The 18,279-nt window shown below is 39.7% G+C and overlaps 1 protein-coding gene across 2 annotated transcripts; it reads right to left on the bottom strand.

Moving 5' to 3' along the window:
• Positions 1-4,528: 4,528 nt before the first annotated feature.
• FGG (fibrinogen gamma chain) lies at positions 4,529-13,470 on the bottom strand. Of its 2 annotated transcripts, XM_055336229.1 has the most exons (10): positions 13,317-13,470; positions 13,184-13,228; positions 12,785-12,968; positions 12,579-12,672; positions 10,411-10,541; positions 9,992-10,125; positions 8,856-9,040; positions 7,151-7,428; positions 5,254-5,423; positions 4,529-4,753 (listed from the first exon to the last, which is right to left on the bottom strand). In XM_055336229.1, exons 1-10 carry the CDS (start codon positions 13,392-13,394, stop codon positions 4,739-4,741), a joined length of 1,314 nt encoding a protein of 437 aa, XP_055192204.1. In that variant the 5' UTR covers positions 13,395-13,470; the 3' UTR covers positions 4,529-4,738. The 2 variants fall into 2 exon arrangements, with proteins under 2 accessions (XP_055192204.1, XP_055192203.1); XM_055336228.1 differs by lacking the exon at positions 4,529-4,753 and having other exon boundaries at positions 4,928-5,423.
• Between the last annotated feature and the right edge of the window lie 4,809 nt (positions 13,471-18,279).

Genomic DNA, 18,279 nt, shown 5'->3' with positions numbered 1-18,279 from the left:
TTCTCTCTCTCCCTCTGCCCTTCTGCCTACTTGTGCTGTCTCTCTCTCTCTCTCTCTCTCCAATAAGTAAGATCCTTTTTAAAAAAATAAAAAAAGAGGGGATCCCTGGGTGGCTCAGCGGTTTAGTGCCTGCCTTTTGCCCAGGGCCTGATCCTGGAGTCCTGGGATCGAGTCCCCGACCCGCTCCCTGTAGGGAGCCTGCTTCTCTGTCTCTATCATGAATATATAAATTTAAAAAAATATTTAAAAGAGAAAAGAAAAAGAAATTATTAGGGAGCTATATTTTCTCCAGGGTTAAGTGTGTACTTTGTTTTTCACTCTTACAACGGAATAAACGGAAGATACCACAAACCACAAATACCTTGGCTAGTTTATACTGGTTAGAGTGAGTCAAAAAACTTTTAGCTCTTGTAAAGCTCTCAAGGTGTTGTCTACCCTTATAGTCTTCATTTTGCACTCATTTTCAACCCACCTACAAATCTGAAACATAATCTTTATAACTACTAAGCTTAAAGAGAATTGGGGAAAAAAAAGCTACAGCACTTCAGAGGTTTATTTTAAAATCTTGCTATCTGTTCAGCGAATGATCCCTGCAGCCTGTTGACTAGGGAACGCGGCCTGTCGCTGCCGTCGGGCCGCGGGACCCAGGGGCATCGGGGGCACCAACAACATGGCGGCGGACCCTCCATCTTGCGGCCCCGCCACCAGCGGCCGCGGAGGACGCGTCCTGGGGGAGACAGGACCTCCGGGGAAACCGGGGCCGCCCCTCGCCCAGACCCCATAGACGGGCATGGGCAGTTATCGCCCCAGGCCCATTCCACCAGTGACCTGCCCTAACACCTACCACCCCGTGCAGACACCCAACCCCTACCCCCCTGCAGACCCAGCCCCACCCCCTTACCCCCCCACCCACAAACCCAACCCCTTACCCCCCTACAGACCCAACCACTTACCTCCCCACAAACCCAACCCCTTACCCCCACACACAGACCCAACCCCTTACCCTCCTACAGACCCAGCCCGTTACCCCCCCACAGACCCAACCCCTTACCCCCCTACAGACCCAGCCCATTACCCCCCCACAGACCCAACCCCATACCCCCCTACAGACCCAAACCCTTTCCCCCCACACAGACCCAACCCCTTACCCCCCCACAGACCCAACCACTTACCTTCCCACAGACCCAGCCCCTTACCCTCCCCTACAGACCCAACCCCTTACCCCCCCACAGACCCAGCCCTTTACCCCCCCTACAGACCCAGCCCATTACCCCCCCACAGACCCAACCCCTCACCCTCCCAGACCCAACTCCATACCCTCCTACAGACCCAGCCTGTTACCCCCCACAGACCCAACCCCCTATCCCCCCTACAGATCCAACTCCTTACTCCCTCCACAGACCCAACCCCTTACCCCCCCACAGACCCAACCCCTCACTCCCCCTCCAGACCCAACCCCTTACCCCCCTCTATAGACCCAACCCCTTAGCCCTCCTACAGACCCAACCCCTTACTCCCCCCACAGACCCAACCCCTTACCCCCCCCAAAAAAAGCCTGCTAGTGCTCCCCTGGGCACGACTTCCCCACTCTCTCCCCCTGTGTCCTTGAACCCCACCGGGGAGCCTGCCTCGACCAACTTTGGTCTGGTCTCTCTATCCCATTACCACTCCTGACCGGATCAAACTTGAGGGTTGCATGATCTACAGTCATGGCACCAGGACACCTGTACAGGACCTTCCTTTCTGGAAGCTGACTTCTGTAGGTTTTTCAGACTGTGCACATAGTTCTTTGCACTTAGCCTTCCTATTTTGTGCCCTTAGTTCTTTTATGTCTGGGAGAGGGTTGAGTAAGTGATCTATAGCTTGAGCTGTGAAGAAAAATAATTTATTTCTATGAAGATTAAACTCTTTGTTTCCCTTAAAAGTAAACTTTTTTTTTTAAGTTTAGCAAAATAATCTTTTCTATTTCTGTTTTATTTGTGGAGACATGATCTAACTGAATCTGGAAGTATTTCTCATGCTTTATTTCTTAAACTGTAGCCCTTTGATATTTACCACTGAATGTTAGTAACTAAACAAATAGGATTTTGTGGTTCATCTGTGTTTCTCTATCTCATTGGGTTTTAAAATTAATTTCAGGGCAGCTCGAGTGGCTCAGCGGTTTAGAGCCACCTTTGGCCCAGGGCGTGATCCTGGAGTCCCAGGATCAAGTCCCACAGCTGGCTCCCTGGGAGGAGCCTGCTTCTCCCTCTGCCTGTGTCTCTGCCTCTCTCTCTCTGTGTGTGTGTGTGTGTGTGTGTGTGTGTCTCATGAATAAATAAATAAAATCTTTAAAAAATAATAAAATAAAATTAATTTTAAATGTGGTATGTACTCAGCAAATCAAATATAGAGGTATATAAAGAAAAAGTTAGAAGTTCCTTTCTACCAGTCAGCCCCCCTTTAGCAATCAATGCTGGATTATCCAACATACAGACCAAATACATGTTGGGAACACTCACAAAAACAGGGAGCTCCAAAATGTTTTTGAAAAAATATTATAATTGATATTTTAGAAGAAGCACTGGGCAAGTGATCATGGGAAAAATCAGAAAATTTTGGACTTCTTTATATTTATTTTATGTTTTAGTACTAAATCTTACATTAGATTGGTTGGGGAGAATAAATGTGTATAAAGAACGTATACATGCCAAGATTGAATTTTGTTCAGAATATATATGCATAGGTGCTTTATACATAATTATCATGATAGAATTGTTTTTCATTTTAAAATTTCACTTATTATTTTGTAAATGTTTTCATGTTCATATAGAGATATTATACTTATTACATAATCATTGCATACAATTCCATTGTACTAATAAATCATCTTGTTTATCCATTCTTCCACTCTTAAATATTTTCTAAATTTTTCACTTACTAGATATATGGCTAGATTATATTTCTTTACATAGGTGTTTTCTTTTTCAAAAATAATGTTCTTGGGTAAATATCACTGAAGTGTTATTATCACAACAGAACTTGTGACTATTAATACAACTCTTCTTATCTATGACCAAATTGCTCACCCAGAGACTTTTATAGGTTCATGAAGGGTAGACTGAGTTTAAAAGTGGTTTGAAGCATGAGGAAGTGGGAGGAGGCAAGGTTGAAGGCAACATGGAGGACAGGAAGGCGATGATTGCCACTATCCTACAGGAGATGTATATCCCAACAAAAATGATGGCCATGGATATAGAGAAGAAGAAGAATATAACAAATATTTGGCAGCTGGGTTTGGGAGGCTTGATGGTATGGGGAAGGAAAAATAAGGAAGACAGGAAGATGAGTCCCTGGGTCATTTGCACTTGATCCTTGGTCATTTGCAACTTGAGAACTGGATGGTATAGAAGAGGTTTGGGAGGAAGGAGAATACTACTATGTGCAATATCCCCACTGTCCAGCACAGTGGCCGGTACAATGAAGGCGCTCAGTAAGTGTTAGTTAATGAGTGCTTCACACATACATAAATGGATGAGTACTGCAAACAATGAATCAATATTCTTTTTTTTTTTAATTTTTTTAATTTTTATTTTTTTTATTTACGATAGTCATATATATAGAGAGAGAGGCAGAGACACAGGCAGAGGGAGAAGCAGGCTCCATGCACCGGGAGCCCGATGTGGGATTCGATCCCGGGTCTCCAGGATCGCGCCCTGGGCCAAAGGCAGGCGCCAAACCACTGCGCCACCCAGGGATCCCTGAATCAATATTCTTATCCTAGAGCCTGACCGGTATTTGGTTGTATACCTTGAAGTTGATATAATGCTTTTAACTCCTCATTCAGATATTTAAAAAACAGGACTCATGACAACAAGGAAGGGGGAGAGTTGGGAAACAATTTGTGAAAAGGAAGAGAATCCGAAGCCAAAGCCAAGGACTATAAAACAACCAGATCCTCTGCCCATGAAATCTGTCAGTTTCTTTACATGGTCAACTTTATGCTGACTTACATAGACTCTGCTATTCCTCACCACAAGTTGCCAATTCCTTTGTGCCTGCTAAAACCTTAATATCCCTGGATTTGGAATGATGTAATGGCTCCATTCCATTCACCTCATCAGTTGCTAGAGAGAGACAAAGCAGATCGTTCCCTAAAGCTCGCTGCTCTGAGTTGTGTGCAGTCCTCTCAGGGTGTCCACATCTGGTTCCAGGGGTTTGGGGCTGAAAGGCTTTTCTGAGAGAATTCCCAACCTTATATTTCCAGTTATACTTTGGGTACTATGTACCTTAGTTGTGTGATTGTGACTTGTGTTTATGTTCTTATACTAATTTTTGTCTCTCAGGCTTAAACTGTTTTCTTCTATATTTGTCTTATATCTCCTGGAGGACAAAAGTCATGATTTCCATTTTCTTTATAACTCCCTCAGAGTCAAGCATAAGATTGAGCATACACTAAGAACTCAGCAACTACTGATGATTGTCCAACTGGAATTATTGAATTGAAGGAAAGTGATGGTTTTTAATGGTCAGTAAAAGGCACCGTGTGTCTAGTTTTAGGAAACAAAATGTTTATTGAAATGGCATGTAGATAAATTATCACCAGCATAAAACTGATAGTGGAGTTCTCAACATGGGTTCTTTTTACTCTTAAAATGAAGTGAGGCTTTGTAAGTCCATTGTCCCAAAGGAAAAATATTATATTTTTCTGTTCAGGTAAAGTCCTTTAAAAAAAGCAGATCACTTTTGAAATGGTCTTTTAAATGTCGCCAGCCTATGAGCAAAACAAAAATAAAAAGATATAATCCTCTCCATTTAAAAAGAAGAATTAAATATGAATGATTTGGGTGTAAAAACCACGGAAAAAAATACTTAGGCATTTGAAATGTTAGAATTTATTCTGATTTTATTAGTATAAACCAAAATATTTAAGAAGTAATAAAAACAAACGAATCACTAAGACAAAAATGACATTATTAAAATACAAAATATGTCAATAATTTTAGTATTATATATTTAAGTGATAAGCTAAAATGTTATCTCCTTAAATAAACAAATTTTAAAGAACTCCAAGTTCAGTGATTTGAGAATATAATCCAAAGTGAGTTTTAGTTTCCATGTAAGGCTAAATACTCTTAATAAAATATTTAAAATTAATAAATACAGTAAGAGACTTTCAGAAATGTTTCTGAAACTTTGCGGACTACCAAAAATTAATTCTCAGGGTAAAATGATTTAGTCATAGTGTATTTCAACATGGTGTTCTGGTCCAACCTGTTTGGCTCCCCCAAGGTGGTGCTGCTGTCCTTCTCCAATGGTTAATCTGTTGAATGGGATTATCTTCATGGTGGTTTTCTTCATGGAATACCACCGGGATTGCCAAGTGGCCCAAATAATGCCATTATCATAACCATTAGGAGTAGATGTTTTTGAGTAAACGCCACCTAAAATAAATCATAGATGTACATATAATTGTTCTTGAATTTCCTCACCTCTGAAAGTCCGTAAAGTATGGTATATTACAAAATATACTGTCACGTGTATCAAATTTATAGTGTTATACTCTCTGAAAAATCCCTAAAGATTCCTAAAATCCTGATTTACAATTGAACTACATTTATTATGAGTCAACCTCTTATATCTACATTGTACTTCTTGATCACATCCATACTTAAGTGTATTCTCTACTAACAGGGCTAGAACCCCCATTTCCCTGATCAGACTCTCTTCCTGAGCTTAGCCATCCTGGAATCAGCTATCTTTCTACAAGCAATTAGAATGTCAGAACACAATTCCTGATCAGATGACCTCAGGTTATCTGAACACAATTTCACTGGAGAGTATACAACTTTAAAAAACTGTTCTGGAGGGGATCCCTGGGTGGCGCAGTGGTTTAGCGCCTGCCTTTGGCCCAGGGTGCGATCCTGGAGACCCGGGATCAAATCCCACATCGGGCTCCTGGTGCATGGAGCCTGCTTCTCCCTCTGCCTGTGTCTCTGCCTCTCTCTCTCTGTGTGTGTGTGTGACTATCATAAATAAATAAAAATTAAAAAAAAACTGTTCTGGAAAGTTATTTTACATCTCCATTATACAGTGGAGACTACCGATTTGCCTTCTCCTTGTCCTTGGGCACCAGATCTTACACAATTTTGTAAAGGATTATCTGAGTCCAATACTGGGTTGTACCACAGGCTATCAACATAGCTATTCTGTGTCATGTGGATTAAACACCTTCCCTGAGAGTGTCTTTTAATTACGTGGTTTGTAGGTGCGAAGATATGTTAAGTTTCTTTAAAAAAGGGGGGGGGGAGATTGTTGCACAAATCAAAAGGTAAATTTAAATAGATTTTAAGAGGGTTATGAATCATCTATTGGCTAGTCCAATACCCTGAGGAAGTGAGATTGTCTACCGTAATGGATCTTTCAGAATCAGTAGGGCTTCCCCAACACATAATTCTGGGTAGTAATAATAATTTGTCAGCTAAATCCAGTGTTTAGAAGTATTCCAGCCTTAGAGCAAACTACAGCTTGCTACTTCCACTCAAAAATAAGTGCCTACACTTTGTAGGTTGGAATCTCAAGCTTCCATGGAACCATGCCCTTACCATTACTTCCCTGCTCTTAACTCTAGTCCTTCAGACACCTGCTTACTGCTCACTGGTTATATCTGTCACATAGCTCATGGGACTGCATCAGGCTAATGTGTTAACAAGCATAAATATGCTAATGTTGGGGCGCCTGGGTGGCTCAGTGGTTGAGCGTCTGCCTTTGGCTCAGGGCATGGCCCCAGGGTCCCAGGATCGAGTCCCACATCAGGCTCCCAGCATGGTGCTTCTCCCTCTGCCTGCGTCTCTGCCTCTCTCTGTCTGTGTCTCATGAATAAATAATTAAAATCTTTTAAAAAATGATAATGTTAGTCCATCCAGATCATATATATGGTAAATCTAGATGAGATACCATAACACAAAGTGCCAACTGGGTGGATTTCTAATAGAGGGGCTGATTTGAAGTATAAGTTTAGTATTATCCAATTCTGGTTTAAAGTGAAGAGCTATATAATAAGCCCCCAATCTCTTCACTAATTATTTCTCATTTTCTTCTTTCCATGTTTAACCTTTTATAAAAATATAGACTATACACTAATTCATATATGTAAGAAAGAAAACCATACCTTGGTAATAAACTCCATTGAGGTGGCCAGCATGACACTTGTTCATCCACCAACCAGATCCATCCTGTTCAGCACAGTTTCCTTCATACTTATCATTGTCATTGTCCCAAGTACTGAACTGCATGCCATTGTGGGATGTGAAGAATTTATCACTAGGGTCATCGCCAAAATCATAGCCATCAAAGGCATCTCCGGCATCTCCACCAATAAAGTAGGCATACGTCAGGCGGTATTTGTCAGCTTCAGGTCCCACCTTGAACATGGCATAGTCTGCAGTACTATAAAGAAGGGAATAGACACATCATATCTAGACCTTCATTAGGGATCTCAGAAGTTCCCTTTTTTATAGGAAAATTGTTTGGATTTTTAAACTTTGCTTCTTAAGTCTGAAATGTGCTCACTGAGTTTAATTGTCAGCAAATCTGGCAAGAGGCAATGGATGTGTGAACCAGTTCAGAGCTCATCAACACCACCCATAAATCTAGAAGCCTTCAGGGCATTCCAGTGACATCTAAAAATATCAGCCATTTTAATGCATTTTTCCTATAAAGTCCTAACATCATATCCAGGTGTGTGGATGAATCTGACACATTTTGTATGTTCCACCTTTATCTAAGTGTTTAGCATTGCACACACTGAGTGATCATTAATTAATGCACCAAATTTGAAGGAGTTACAGCCCTATTAGCCATTCATTAAGGATAAGGTGCTAAAGGGATTTTTCTTTCCCAAAGCAGTATGATAGTGACAAGAAGGAGGGTTTCTTAGAGCATCACATGAAAGAAATGGTTCCTGTGTGGCCCACAAAATATAAGCTGTAGGATCAGAGAGCGATTATTCCCTGGAAAAAAAATTGTGAATATGGGCCAGAAATCTATGGAGTGCAGGAAAGAATGGGCTTTGGTGCATGAATAGAAATTTTCAGAAAATATTTAGCCTCTTCCCTAATCTCCAATACTTGGAAATTGGGAAGTGTTCTGCTGACTATGATACTTTCTGATTTAAAAAAAAAATTAAAAATACTTGTTTGGAGACAAAAATATTTCATTATTTCATAGACATAGCAAAAGGATTAGATTTTTTTTCTGAATTTTAATTAGGAAAGCTGTGCTCAAACCTCCCAGGGAGCTGTGCAAGAGAAGGGACTTTCACCAAAGGAGCTAGCTGATTTAATTTTAAGGTAGCTCATGGATTGACTGAATGAATTGTCATTAAAGCTGGTTTTAAAAGTTAGTTTAAAAAGTCTGGATTCACTTTTCAACCAGAGTAGTCATTAGGAGGACAGGCTGAAGGGTCAAACTACCTGAGTTCGAATCTAATCTTTACCATATACCAGCAATGTGACCTAGGGAAAGGTAATCTGTAAAATGAGATTAATAATAGTACCTTCCTCATGAAACAGTTATTTTGATTAGATTAAGTTATAATTTCATGTTCAATGTCTGGTACATAATAAGCGCTCAGTAATCATTAGATATTAGTCTATACGGTTCCAGGGCAAGGAGATTGTACCAAAACACTCTCCAACCTGGATGAGACCTACCTCTTTGAACTGCCCAAGAACCAAACTGACTCTGGGGGAAAATGGTTGGATGCGCTCTTTGCATTTGTCAGGCTGTCTTTGCTATCAGTCTATTGATAGTTAGAGAGTGCACATTCCAGACTGTCTCTACAACAAAAACTAGAAGTCCTTTCTAAACAGTACCTGGTTCTGCCGTTCCAGTCCTCCAGCTGTATTCTTAATGCGTATGGTATGGCCGACTGTGTGCTTATCAAATGAATCTTCTCATTTCCCAACCAAAATTCTGTGGTTCCAGTGGGAGACAGATGTCCAAATCCTTCCTTATACTGAATCCAATTTTTCTTGAAATCCAAACTGCCATCAAGCCTCTAATTACACAATTGCATGGACAAAAGGAGAGAGTGGATTTTCAGTGCACATAAAGAAGATGCTACAAATATCTTGTTGAAAATCTGGGTAGTATGATTGCACCATTTACTAAGTGAACTTAGGCAAGCTGCCTTAGTCTCCTCGTCTGTAAAATTAGAATGATGATGCCTACTTCTTAGGGTTGTTGCAGGATTACACCAGAGAATTGAGAGAAATACTGAAAAGAGTCTGGTATGTGGCAAATCCTAGATCAGAGGTAGTTTTTTGTTTGTTTGTTTGTGTTTGTGTTTGTTTTGTTTTGTTTTCCAGAGGTAGTTTTAAAAAGGCACTTAGAGGACTTCAGAACCCCACCTTGATATTGCTGATTTTTATTCTGTTGGAAAGGTCAACCTGTTCATTGCTCAACCTGCCTCTGCGGCCCGCGCTTCCCTCACTCACTCCCTCTAAGGCCCCCTGCAGGATTAGTTGTAACAGTGATCCTAGATAAACAGAAGGTTAAAGGATCTGCCTTGGGTGCCTGGCCCTGGCAGAGGTAACAGAGGGCCCTTGCCTTGGAATAGCCCAACTGTATCCTCCGGGTGACTTTGTCTTTTCGTCATGGGCAGCCTTAGATCTTGAGTGGCCTGATGCAAGAGGTCTCTTTGTCATTCTGATACCGTGATTATACCCTATCGTGAATCTACAACATCAGCCCCAACACACTGTAGAGTCAAAGCACAGACTCTGAAACCAGACTGCCGGACTCTGTTACTCACTATGTGACCTTCAGCAAGTTACATACAGAACCTCTTGTATCTATGTTTCCTCCCCTTTAGAGATAATGATCGTATCTCGTAGGAAAATTGGGAAATTGTGAAGACTAATGTTCACAAAGGGCTTGCAAAAGTATCTGGCACACGGTGGATGCTGATCTGGGTGTTTACCACATATACACGGGGAGGGGGAAATACCTTCTGCAGCACAGTCCATCCATTTCCAGACCCATCAATTTCACAGTAGACTAAGAACTGCTGCTTCGCTTTCAGTGGTTTGATAAAGTAAAGCCCACTCCCCTTGGCTCCCTTATTGGCAATGTCTTGACAATCTGAAGGAGGAGGAGAAGGAGGAGAAGAAGAGAAGAAGAAGGTTTTGTTCCAGCCTTCACGATGAGCTTTTCACATGTTGCAAACTATTGATGTCCCAAGAAGCATTGTCTGACTTCCCACATCATCATTCCTTTCAAACTATTTTTAGCTACTCAACAAAAGTCTAAGCAATTGGCCACTTTAGATTTAATGACTAAACACTTTCCAAGTTATTTCTATACACTATCCTTTGCCTTATATATTTGCTGTGATAAGAATCATCCCAATACAAACCTTTCACTTACCTTTCCCAGTTGTATCATGTATTTGTACTGTGTCTTTGCAAGGTTCCTGACACTTTGCTTCAAGCTGGGCTACCTTCTGTTTCAGGTTATTGATCTTTTGGCTGTTTGAATTATATATTTCCAGCAAAAATCTACAAGCAGAAAAATGAGATAATAGAGGATTCCTTTCAGGGGACTAATTCTCTATCTTCTTTACAAAATATGTTCTCAAGAAGTATTTCCTGATAAATTACCTCAGTCTCGGAAAAATTATAAAATTATGTTACTGAATTGAGGTGAATTGAAGTTCTAAACTCCTTGGAAAAGAAAACAACAGTCCTTGTTGATAAACAATGTCATCTTAAGCAGTTATTCTGACGATTTTTTTTTTTGAAATGGGACTTGAACCCCTGACCCCTAGATGAAGACCTGAACCGAGATCAAGAGTAGGCTGCTTAACCAACTGAGCAACTCAGGTGCCCTGATCATCCAGTTTTTAACCTTCTGCATAAAGGGCAGCAAATAACAACCTATGTGAGTGAGGAATCTGGTCAATAGAAAGACCACCTGATTTTCTTAGGACAGAATATTTCTACAAATAGAAAGGAAGGAGAGGTCCTGCTCAGTAATTGACAAGTCCAAAGCTATTCCTTTTCACAGTAGATCCACTGAGGATCTGTTGATGGACTTCAGTCTGTAACTCACATGGGGAAAGTATTTGGGCCATTATTTTACATAAAACAAAACAACAGACACTTTGTCCTTCTTCTTAATGTTTCCATTTACATAGCTTTGGAAAGAGTCTGAGGGAAGTAAAAATCTGTTTTGGGGGGTTTCTCCCAGGGTGGCTTGTGCATATTCAGAAATGACAGAAAACTATAATGCATAGACTGTTGTATCTTTCTCTGAAGTAAAGAAGGATAGACAAACTATTTGACCCCTTTTTTTTCTCCTGAGCTTTAGAAAATTTCTGCACAATAGTTTCCTTGAACTTCAATGATGGGCAATAATAATGCAACTTATAATGCTATCAATAAGCACAAAAATAATAATAGCCTCGATACCAAACAGATGATAGATCCCTTCGGGATCACTTCTCTCCAGCCACCATTTGTCTCAATTTCCTATGCTACTTTGAGAAAAATTTAGGGGAAAAAATTGAATAAGAAACTAAACCATATCTGAGACCCTATGCTCAGAAAGTCTATAAATCCCTACGAAGTTGTTAACAGAGACGTTTTACTTTCAAGTAAAGAGAGGAGAGTACATGACTGTAGGTTCATAGTGCCGTGATCAACATGTTGCTTTACAATTTTATGCTTGGTTCCTTAAAATGAGTTTTTTTTCTGCTTTTTCTTCAATATAATATACTACTGTAGCCAAGATCCTCCCTATACCTCTACTTTCAAATTCCCCATCACTTATTTGTTGGCATTTTTATTAACAGACTTTTTAAAAAAAGATTTTATTTATTTATGAGAGAGAGAGAGAGAGAGAGAGAGAGAGAGAGAGAGAGGCACAGGCAGAGGGAGAAGCAGGCTCCATGCGGGGAGCCCGATGTGGAACTCGATCCTGGGTCTCCAGGATCACGCCCTGGATTGAAGGCGGCACCAAACTGCTGCGCCACCCGGGCTGCCCAAGACTTATTTTCAACAACCAAATTCCCATCAGTTTGAATTTTTGTTGTATAAGTTGGATAAGGGGTGACCATTTTGATAATTCTGGTCAGAAGATTATTTGAAGACATCTAGAACACCTTTCTTCCATATGATAATTATTTTTTAAAGATCTTATTTATTCATTTGAGAGAGAGAGAGAGCGAGAGAGCACACAAGCAGGAAGAAGGGCATATGGAGAGGGACTAGCAGATTCTCTACTGAGGGGGAACCCGACATGAGGCTTGATCCCAAGACTCTGAGATCATGATCTGAGCCAAAGGCAGCCACTTAATTGACTTGACTGTGCCACCAGGCGTCCCCCTCCCATATTATTATTAAAAAGTAATTATGACCCAGTGCAATTCGTAGCACACTAAAAGCTCCTACCTCCACTGTGTTCAAGATGGTCAGGCTAAAGCCAATCAATTGTTTATTGTAAGTGGGGAAAGGTAAAAAGGTTACTTTCCCTGAAGATTGGAATACTGAATAAAAACTAAGTCTTGGAGAATGAATTAAAACAAAAACGCTTACCGAATATTCGACTCGTGCGATCCAACCAATGCCTCGTATTTTATAATTTCTTCCATCATTTTCTTGGAGTCCTTGGTAGCACCCACGACCCTGTCTGTAATATGGGATCAGAGACATAAAAAGGCATAAGCAAATGGAACCACTGGCAATTGCAGCAAAAGAACGTCATGAATCATTGTCTCAGCCGGCAGTATTTTGTTTCTCACTTGGCTTTGGTGGCTCATCGGGATTATAGGCGATTTGGATTGATTTTATCACTTCTTTGGCTTCTGCTGTTTTGTTTTCAATTCGTCTTAGGAGGTCTTCCAAAGCCTGCAGATCATTGTCTACTCCGGTTTGGTAAGTAGACAGGAAGTCTGCAATTCCACAGGTAGTCGGGCAATAACTACCCTGAGAATAGAATAGAGTGATTAGAAATCTTGATTCAAAAAAAAAAACCCTGCATAAAATCCATTAATAAAAACAGGTAAAACCTCGATTATGTTTTTTTTTAAGTTTAAAATGAAAAATAAATAAATCAATAAAAAATAAAATTTAAAATGCCAAATGATACTCTTCTGCCCCTCCCCACTTCACATGCAGTAAGAAACATGAAAACTACTTACAAATCTTTCATCTAAGATGCAGCAGTTGTCTCTGGTAGCAGTGTACTGGAGGAGAAAAACACAGAAATGTCACTAGTTGGTCATATATTTGTCAGCTTTCCGTGTAACTATGTTCTCTAAACAGCACACTTACTGTCAGGCATGTCGAAGGGAGCAGTAAAAGAGTATAGAAGCAGAGAATTAGGCCCTGGCAACTCAAGGACCAAGTCATGGTGTCTAGGTGCCCGGTGCTCCGAGCCCTGTGATGGCAGCACTGTGGCCTCTGGGGCTCCTCTTGGTCCCTTTATGGAAGCTCCAAGGATGGCCAGGGCCTCCAGTGGCTGGAGCTGGTCACGGGGCCTCCTTTCCAGTAAGGCGGGGAGGTCTTTCCCGTCTTTTTCCTCATCCTGGCTACCACCCTGTGCTCAGGCAGCTTCTCAGAATTGGCACACAGTTGGAAGCTCCTCCTTTTTGGCTCAGCTCAAACTTTCTCCCGTGAAGCACATTCATCTGCAAAGGCTAGTGAAGCATTAGCCCTTGCTGTGAGGAGGGAGGGGGGGCCCGGGAAGCTGTGTGATGCAACCCCTTCCAGTATGGGGCTGAGAGCAAATACAGAGGGCTGACCTCGACCAGAACAAACCCGCCTCAACCTTAAGATGAAGCCTGGTGCCATAATCCAACTTAGCGCAAGTCCTTCCTTAGCCAAGGGATGAGATAACATACCTAATTTTAACCTATGGTCGTGGCAGCAGGAGACTTTGCCTGCTTGGTGGAAGCAGTAGGTCCCAGTGGTCAGTATTCTCAGGAATGAATGAATGACCTGGAAATATATTCCTGCCCCTCTGTGTTGACCATTTTCTTTTCTTTCTTTTCTTTTCTTTTCTTTTCTTTTCTTTTCTTTTCTTTTCTTTTCTTTTCTTTTCTTTTCTTTCTTTTCTTTTCTTTTCTTTTCTTTTTTCTTTTCTTTTCTTTCTTTTCTTTTCTTTTCTCTTTCCTTTCTTTCTTTCTTTCTTTCTTTCTTTCTTTCTTTCTTTCTTCCTTTCTTACTGTTGAGATATAATTGATATATAACATTATATTAGTTTCAGGGGCGCCTGGGTAGCTCACTCGGTTAAGTGTTTTGCCTTCGGCTCAGGTCATAATCTCCAGGTCCTGGGATCGAGTCCTGCATCAGGCTCCCTGCTGGGGGGGGGGCTTGCTTCTCCCTCTCCCTCTTTGTCTGCCTCTTCCCTGGCTTGTGCACTCTGGCTCTCTCTTTCTTTATTCTAATACGAGAATGAATAAAATACTAGAATAAATAAAATCTTCAAAAAATACAGTGTTACATTAGTTTCAGGTGCATGACATGCTGATTCGATGTCTGTATATAGTACAAAATGATCACCCATAATAAGTCAACATTCACACGTAGTTACAAAACACTTTTACCCCCTTGTATTGAGAATTTTCCAGATCTACTCTCTCAGCAACTTTCAAATATGCAGTGCCATTTTATTAACTATAGTCACCATGCTGTACATTATATCCCCAGGACTTATTTTATAGCTGGAAGTTTGTACCTTTTGACCACCTTCACCCAAGTGTTGGTCACTCTCACAGGCTCTCCATTTGCGGTGAATGTTGAAGCTCCCTTCTTCCCCTTGACTGAAAGAACTAGCTAGTGTAGTACCACATCTGCCAGAGGGGAAATGGGAGCCTTTTTTTTTTCACTGAGGATCCATCTAGTTACCCCAGAGAAAAACCTGGAGATAGGGACCAGGAGAATCCACATCCCACGTATGTGATTAGAAGCACAGCTGGAAAAAAAAAAAAAAGAAGAAGCACAGCTGGAGGGAAAAGGGGCAAAATGAGATAGTAAGGAGGGCTTTCCCTTTTTACTCTGCCCCTAGAGTTTCCTTGTATATTGGGAAAACATGTTTGTCATCATCTCCTATTGATAATTTACAATTGTGCATTACCGCTATTATTCATACCTCTGTTTTTTATTATCTCTCCTTTCCTCCTCTGAAACCAAGCTTACTGCAAATTTTTATTAAATATATTAATGGGAGAAACACATCTAGATTGAAAGAAGCACCAACACTTCTGCTGTTTAATCCTAAATCCTTACAAAAGACTATTTGTTTTGACTTGAAACGGATAAATGTTCCTACTCAGTAAATAATCCATAATTATCATAATAAAGTGAATACACCAAAACCAAATGTGTTGCCTTTTCTTTCTTCCTTAATAGCTATCTCTCTGGCTTACCAGTTATTGCCAATCACATCACCATACCCCTAGGCAATCTTCCTCACCTCCCCCTTATCTACTCATGTCATTAGTTGTCAAAACTTGCTATTAAAACTATTTTCACACTGTCACTTCTACTTTCTTCCTACTTTCTATTTTCTGGGCCAACATCCCAGAAGAGGCCTTCTTATTTATTGTCTATACTGTTTGTGTAGACTGCCTGTTAACTGACTTCCCTTCCAACATTCCAGTCATTTCTTGCTCCAAATCATTTGTCACACTGTTAACAGATTGCTCTTCTTCCTATAATTCTGATCATGACAATTCACCTGCTCAAAAACCTGTAGTGACTTCCTATCTTCCATCATAGTGAATATAAACACAAGAAGTGTCCTTCCTAACTTTGTTGCGTTTTCTCTCTTGATTCTATTTCCTATACCCTCTAGGTTAGCTGGATCGAATTGCATAACATCTTAGGATGCACCATCTAGCCCTATTTCTCACATGGTGTTCTTCGTATCACTCTCTCTGCCTGGATGGACTTCATACACACTCCTGCATCTCTGGCTGTCAAAATTCTTCACAACCTTAAGGCCCTGTTTTATGATTCCTACCCTCCAAAATCAAACCCCAAATTCTGGAGGCCAGCTCTAGCTCTTTCATAGCACTTACAGCAGTCTTCTGCTGCATATATCCATACTGTGTCCACCTTATTAGATTGTAAACCTAATTTCATGGGCACTGCACCTGGCATAGCAATATTTAACACTCAGTAATGATTTGATGACATTGAACTGAACTTGGCTGAAAGTAAGCATTTAAAATTATTCAATTATGGCATTAGCCTTATAGTAGAACAATTGGGAGGCTATCTGGGGAAAAAATTAACTGTCATAAATACCAATTTCTTATGCCAAAAATATACCAGATTAAATAAACACTTAAATATAAAAATGGAAACCACAAAAATACTAGAAAAATAATATGAGAGAAATCATTCATAATACTTGAGTATGGGAGGTCTGTCTAAATATAAGACAACCCCAGAGAAGATTGTTGAGTTTTGACTACATCAAAAAACTTCCTAGACAAACAAAACAAAACACTACATATGAAAGGCAAAATACAAAAAACTGCATAATATATATACATACATGTTAGCATATACACCGAATATCATTTCAAGATCACACACTAGAGTCTACAAAAGTATGGGGTAGAAGGATGAAGGACAAAGTTGGGGAAAAGGCTTCCTTTTTTCTGTATATCCTGTGTCTTTAGAATTTTGAATATAGGCACATAGTACCCAAAGTACATGTAATTAAAACATGTAATTATCAATCATTCACAGTGATTTATTTGTTGTACCAGTAACTATTTTTGATTCTTAAAAATTTAAGTATAAAATATGATAAAAGTATTGCCTTCTAAGGGGAATATAGCCCAATGGAGGAGAATATTCATAAGAGCTCTGGAGTCCATCTTGGGGGTTGTTAAATCCCATCCCTACAACTCTCAAGGTATATCACTCAGTACAAGTCCCTTAACCTCTCTGAATTTCAGTATCTATGTTGATAAAGTGGAAATCATATTTATAATATAATGCCTACTTCATAAGATTGTTACCAGGATATAAGTAAATGCTTATAAGGATTATGAATTACCAAATGTTTTCAAGTGAAAATTTGAACTTGTAGAAATAAGTATTTCATTTCATAAAATTGTAAGATTGACCATTATTGGTAGACTTGGTTCATGGGGGAACAAGCTTTGTTGTTTAGGCTATAGAAAGTTTTATTTAACAAATCTATTTATTAAATATTTATTTATTTATATCTATCTATTAAATATGATCTATTGTAACTAACTGCAGTTTGATGCATTAGCATTTCATCTTTGAATAGGAATTAATTTAGGTAGAATTTCCATCTAAATTAAACAACCAGATGCTTTCTTCTTCAGTGAGCATTACAGAATTAAATTGCACTTTATTGCTAAGGACCATAAAGTGTTGCTTGTTGAATTTAAGGTAACAATTCATAACTTTGTGTTAAATTTTATATTTATACAAGCATATATGTATCACCTCCATATATACATACATATATACATATACTTTAGGATCTCAGCATGGAGCCTAATGTGGGGCTTGAACTCAGGACCCTGAGATCAAGACCTGAGCTGAAAACAAGAGCCAGACACCTAACTGACTGAGCCACTCAGGTGCCCTGTATATCTAATTTTAAAAGTATAGTGTTTGTGTTTCTGGCTTTTACTGGCTTGCATTGGATCTAAAATGCATAATCATACTTTTAGAGAAAAGACTCGCTTTTTACCACACTCTCAATCACAATTTTATTAGATATGATGCTCTTTGGGGGAAAAAAATGGTCAACAGTGACTTGGTAGCCTACAACGGCCCTGAATTTAGTTTGATATCTCTTAGGTTTGTTAAATTTTAACTAGTTGCTCTCTTCCACATTGGGGCCAATATTTTTCTCTGATAAATTATAAATGATTAATGAATTCCAGGAAAGAAGAATATTTGTTAAATCAGATTTCCTCTACTTCTAGGTTCATTTTCTGATAAAATAGTTTATGTAGTGTTTAAGCCAGAATTATCATTTAATTTAGTTCAGAGGTCAATGGGTCTGTTTATTGAAATAATAATTCCCCAAATTGCCAGTTACCCAACTGTTTGTGTTCTGATTTGAAAATACAACATCTACTGCTAGTGGTCTTCATATATTGATAGTTTATTCTGTGAACCCTTTGTCTGTTTTGATCATCTCTGCTCCAAAATTGTTTGCTGAATTCAAATATAATTATGTAGAGTTAATTTAAGACTTTTTGACCTGATCACAAATGATAAAAACCTTGAGAAA

This window comes from Nyctereutes procyonoides, unplaced genomic scaffold (genome assembly GCF_905146905.1).
Source record: "Nyctereutes procyonoides isolate TBG_1078 unplaced genomic scaffold, NYPRO_anot_genome, whole genome shotgun sequence".
In the NCBI taxonomy this organism is placed as follows: Eukaryota; Metazoa; Chordata; class Mammalia; order Carnivora; family Canidae; genus Nyctereutes; species Nyctereutes procyonoides.
The sequence above is the reverse complement of the archived record's forward strand: the minus strand, read 5'-3'. Positions and strand labels throughout refer to the sequence as shown.

Excerpts from the sequence above, each read along its gene's own strand:
- FGG (XM_055336228.1), bottom strand. The coding sequence starts at position 13,394 with ATGACTTGGTCCTTGAGTTGCCAGGGCCTAATTCTCTGCTTCTATACT. Across the intron at positions 13,229-13,316 it reads TCCCTTCGACATGCCTGACA|TACACTGCTACCAGAGACAA; the intron begins GTAAGTGTGCTG and ends TTTCTCCTCCAG. Across the intron at positions 12,969-13,183 it reads GCATCTTAGATGAAAGATTT|GGTAGTTATTGCCCGACTAC; the intron begins GTAAGTAGTTTT and ends TTCTATTCTCAG.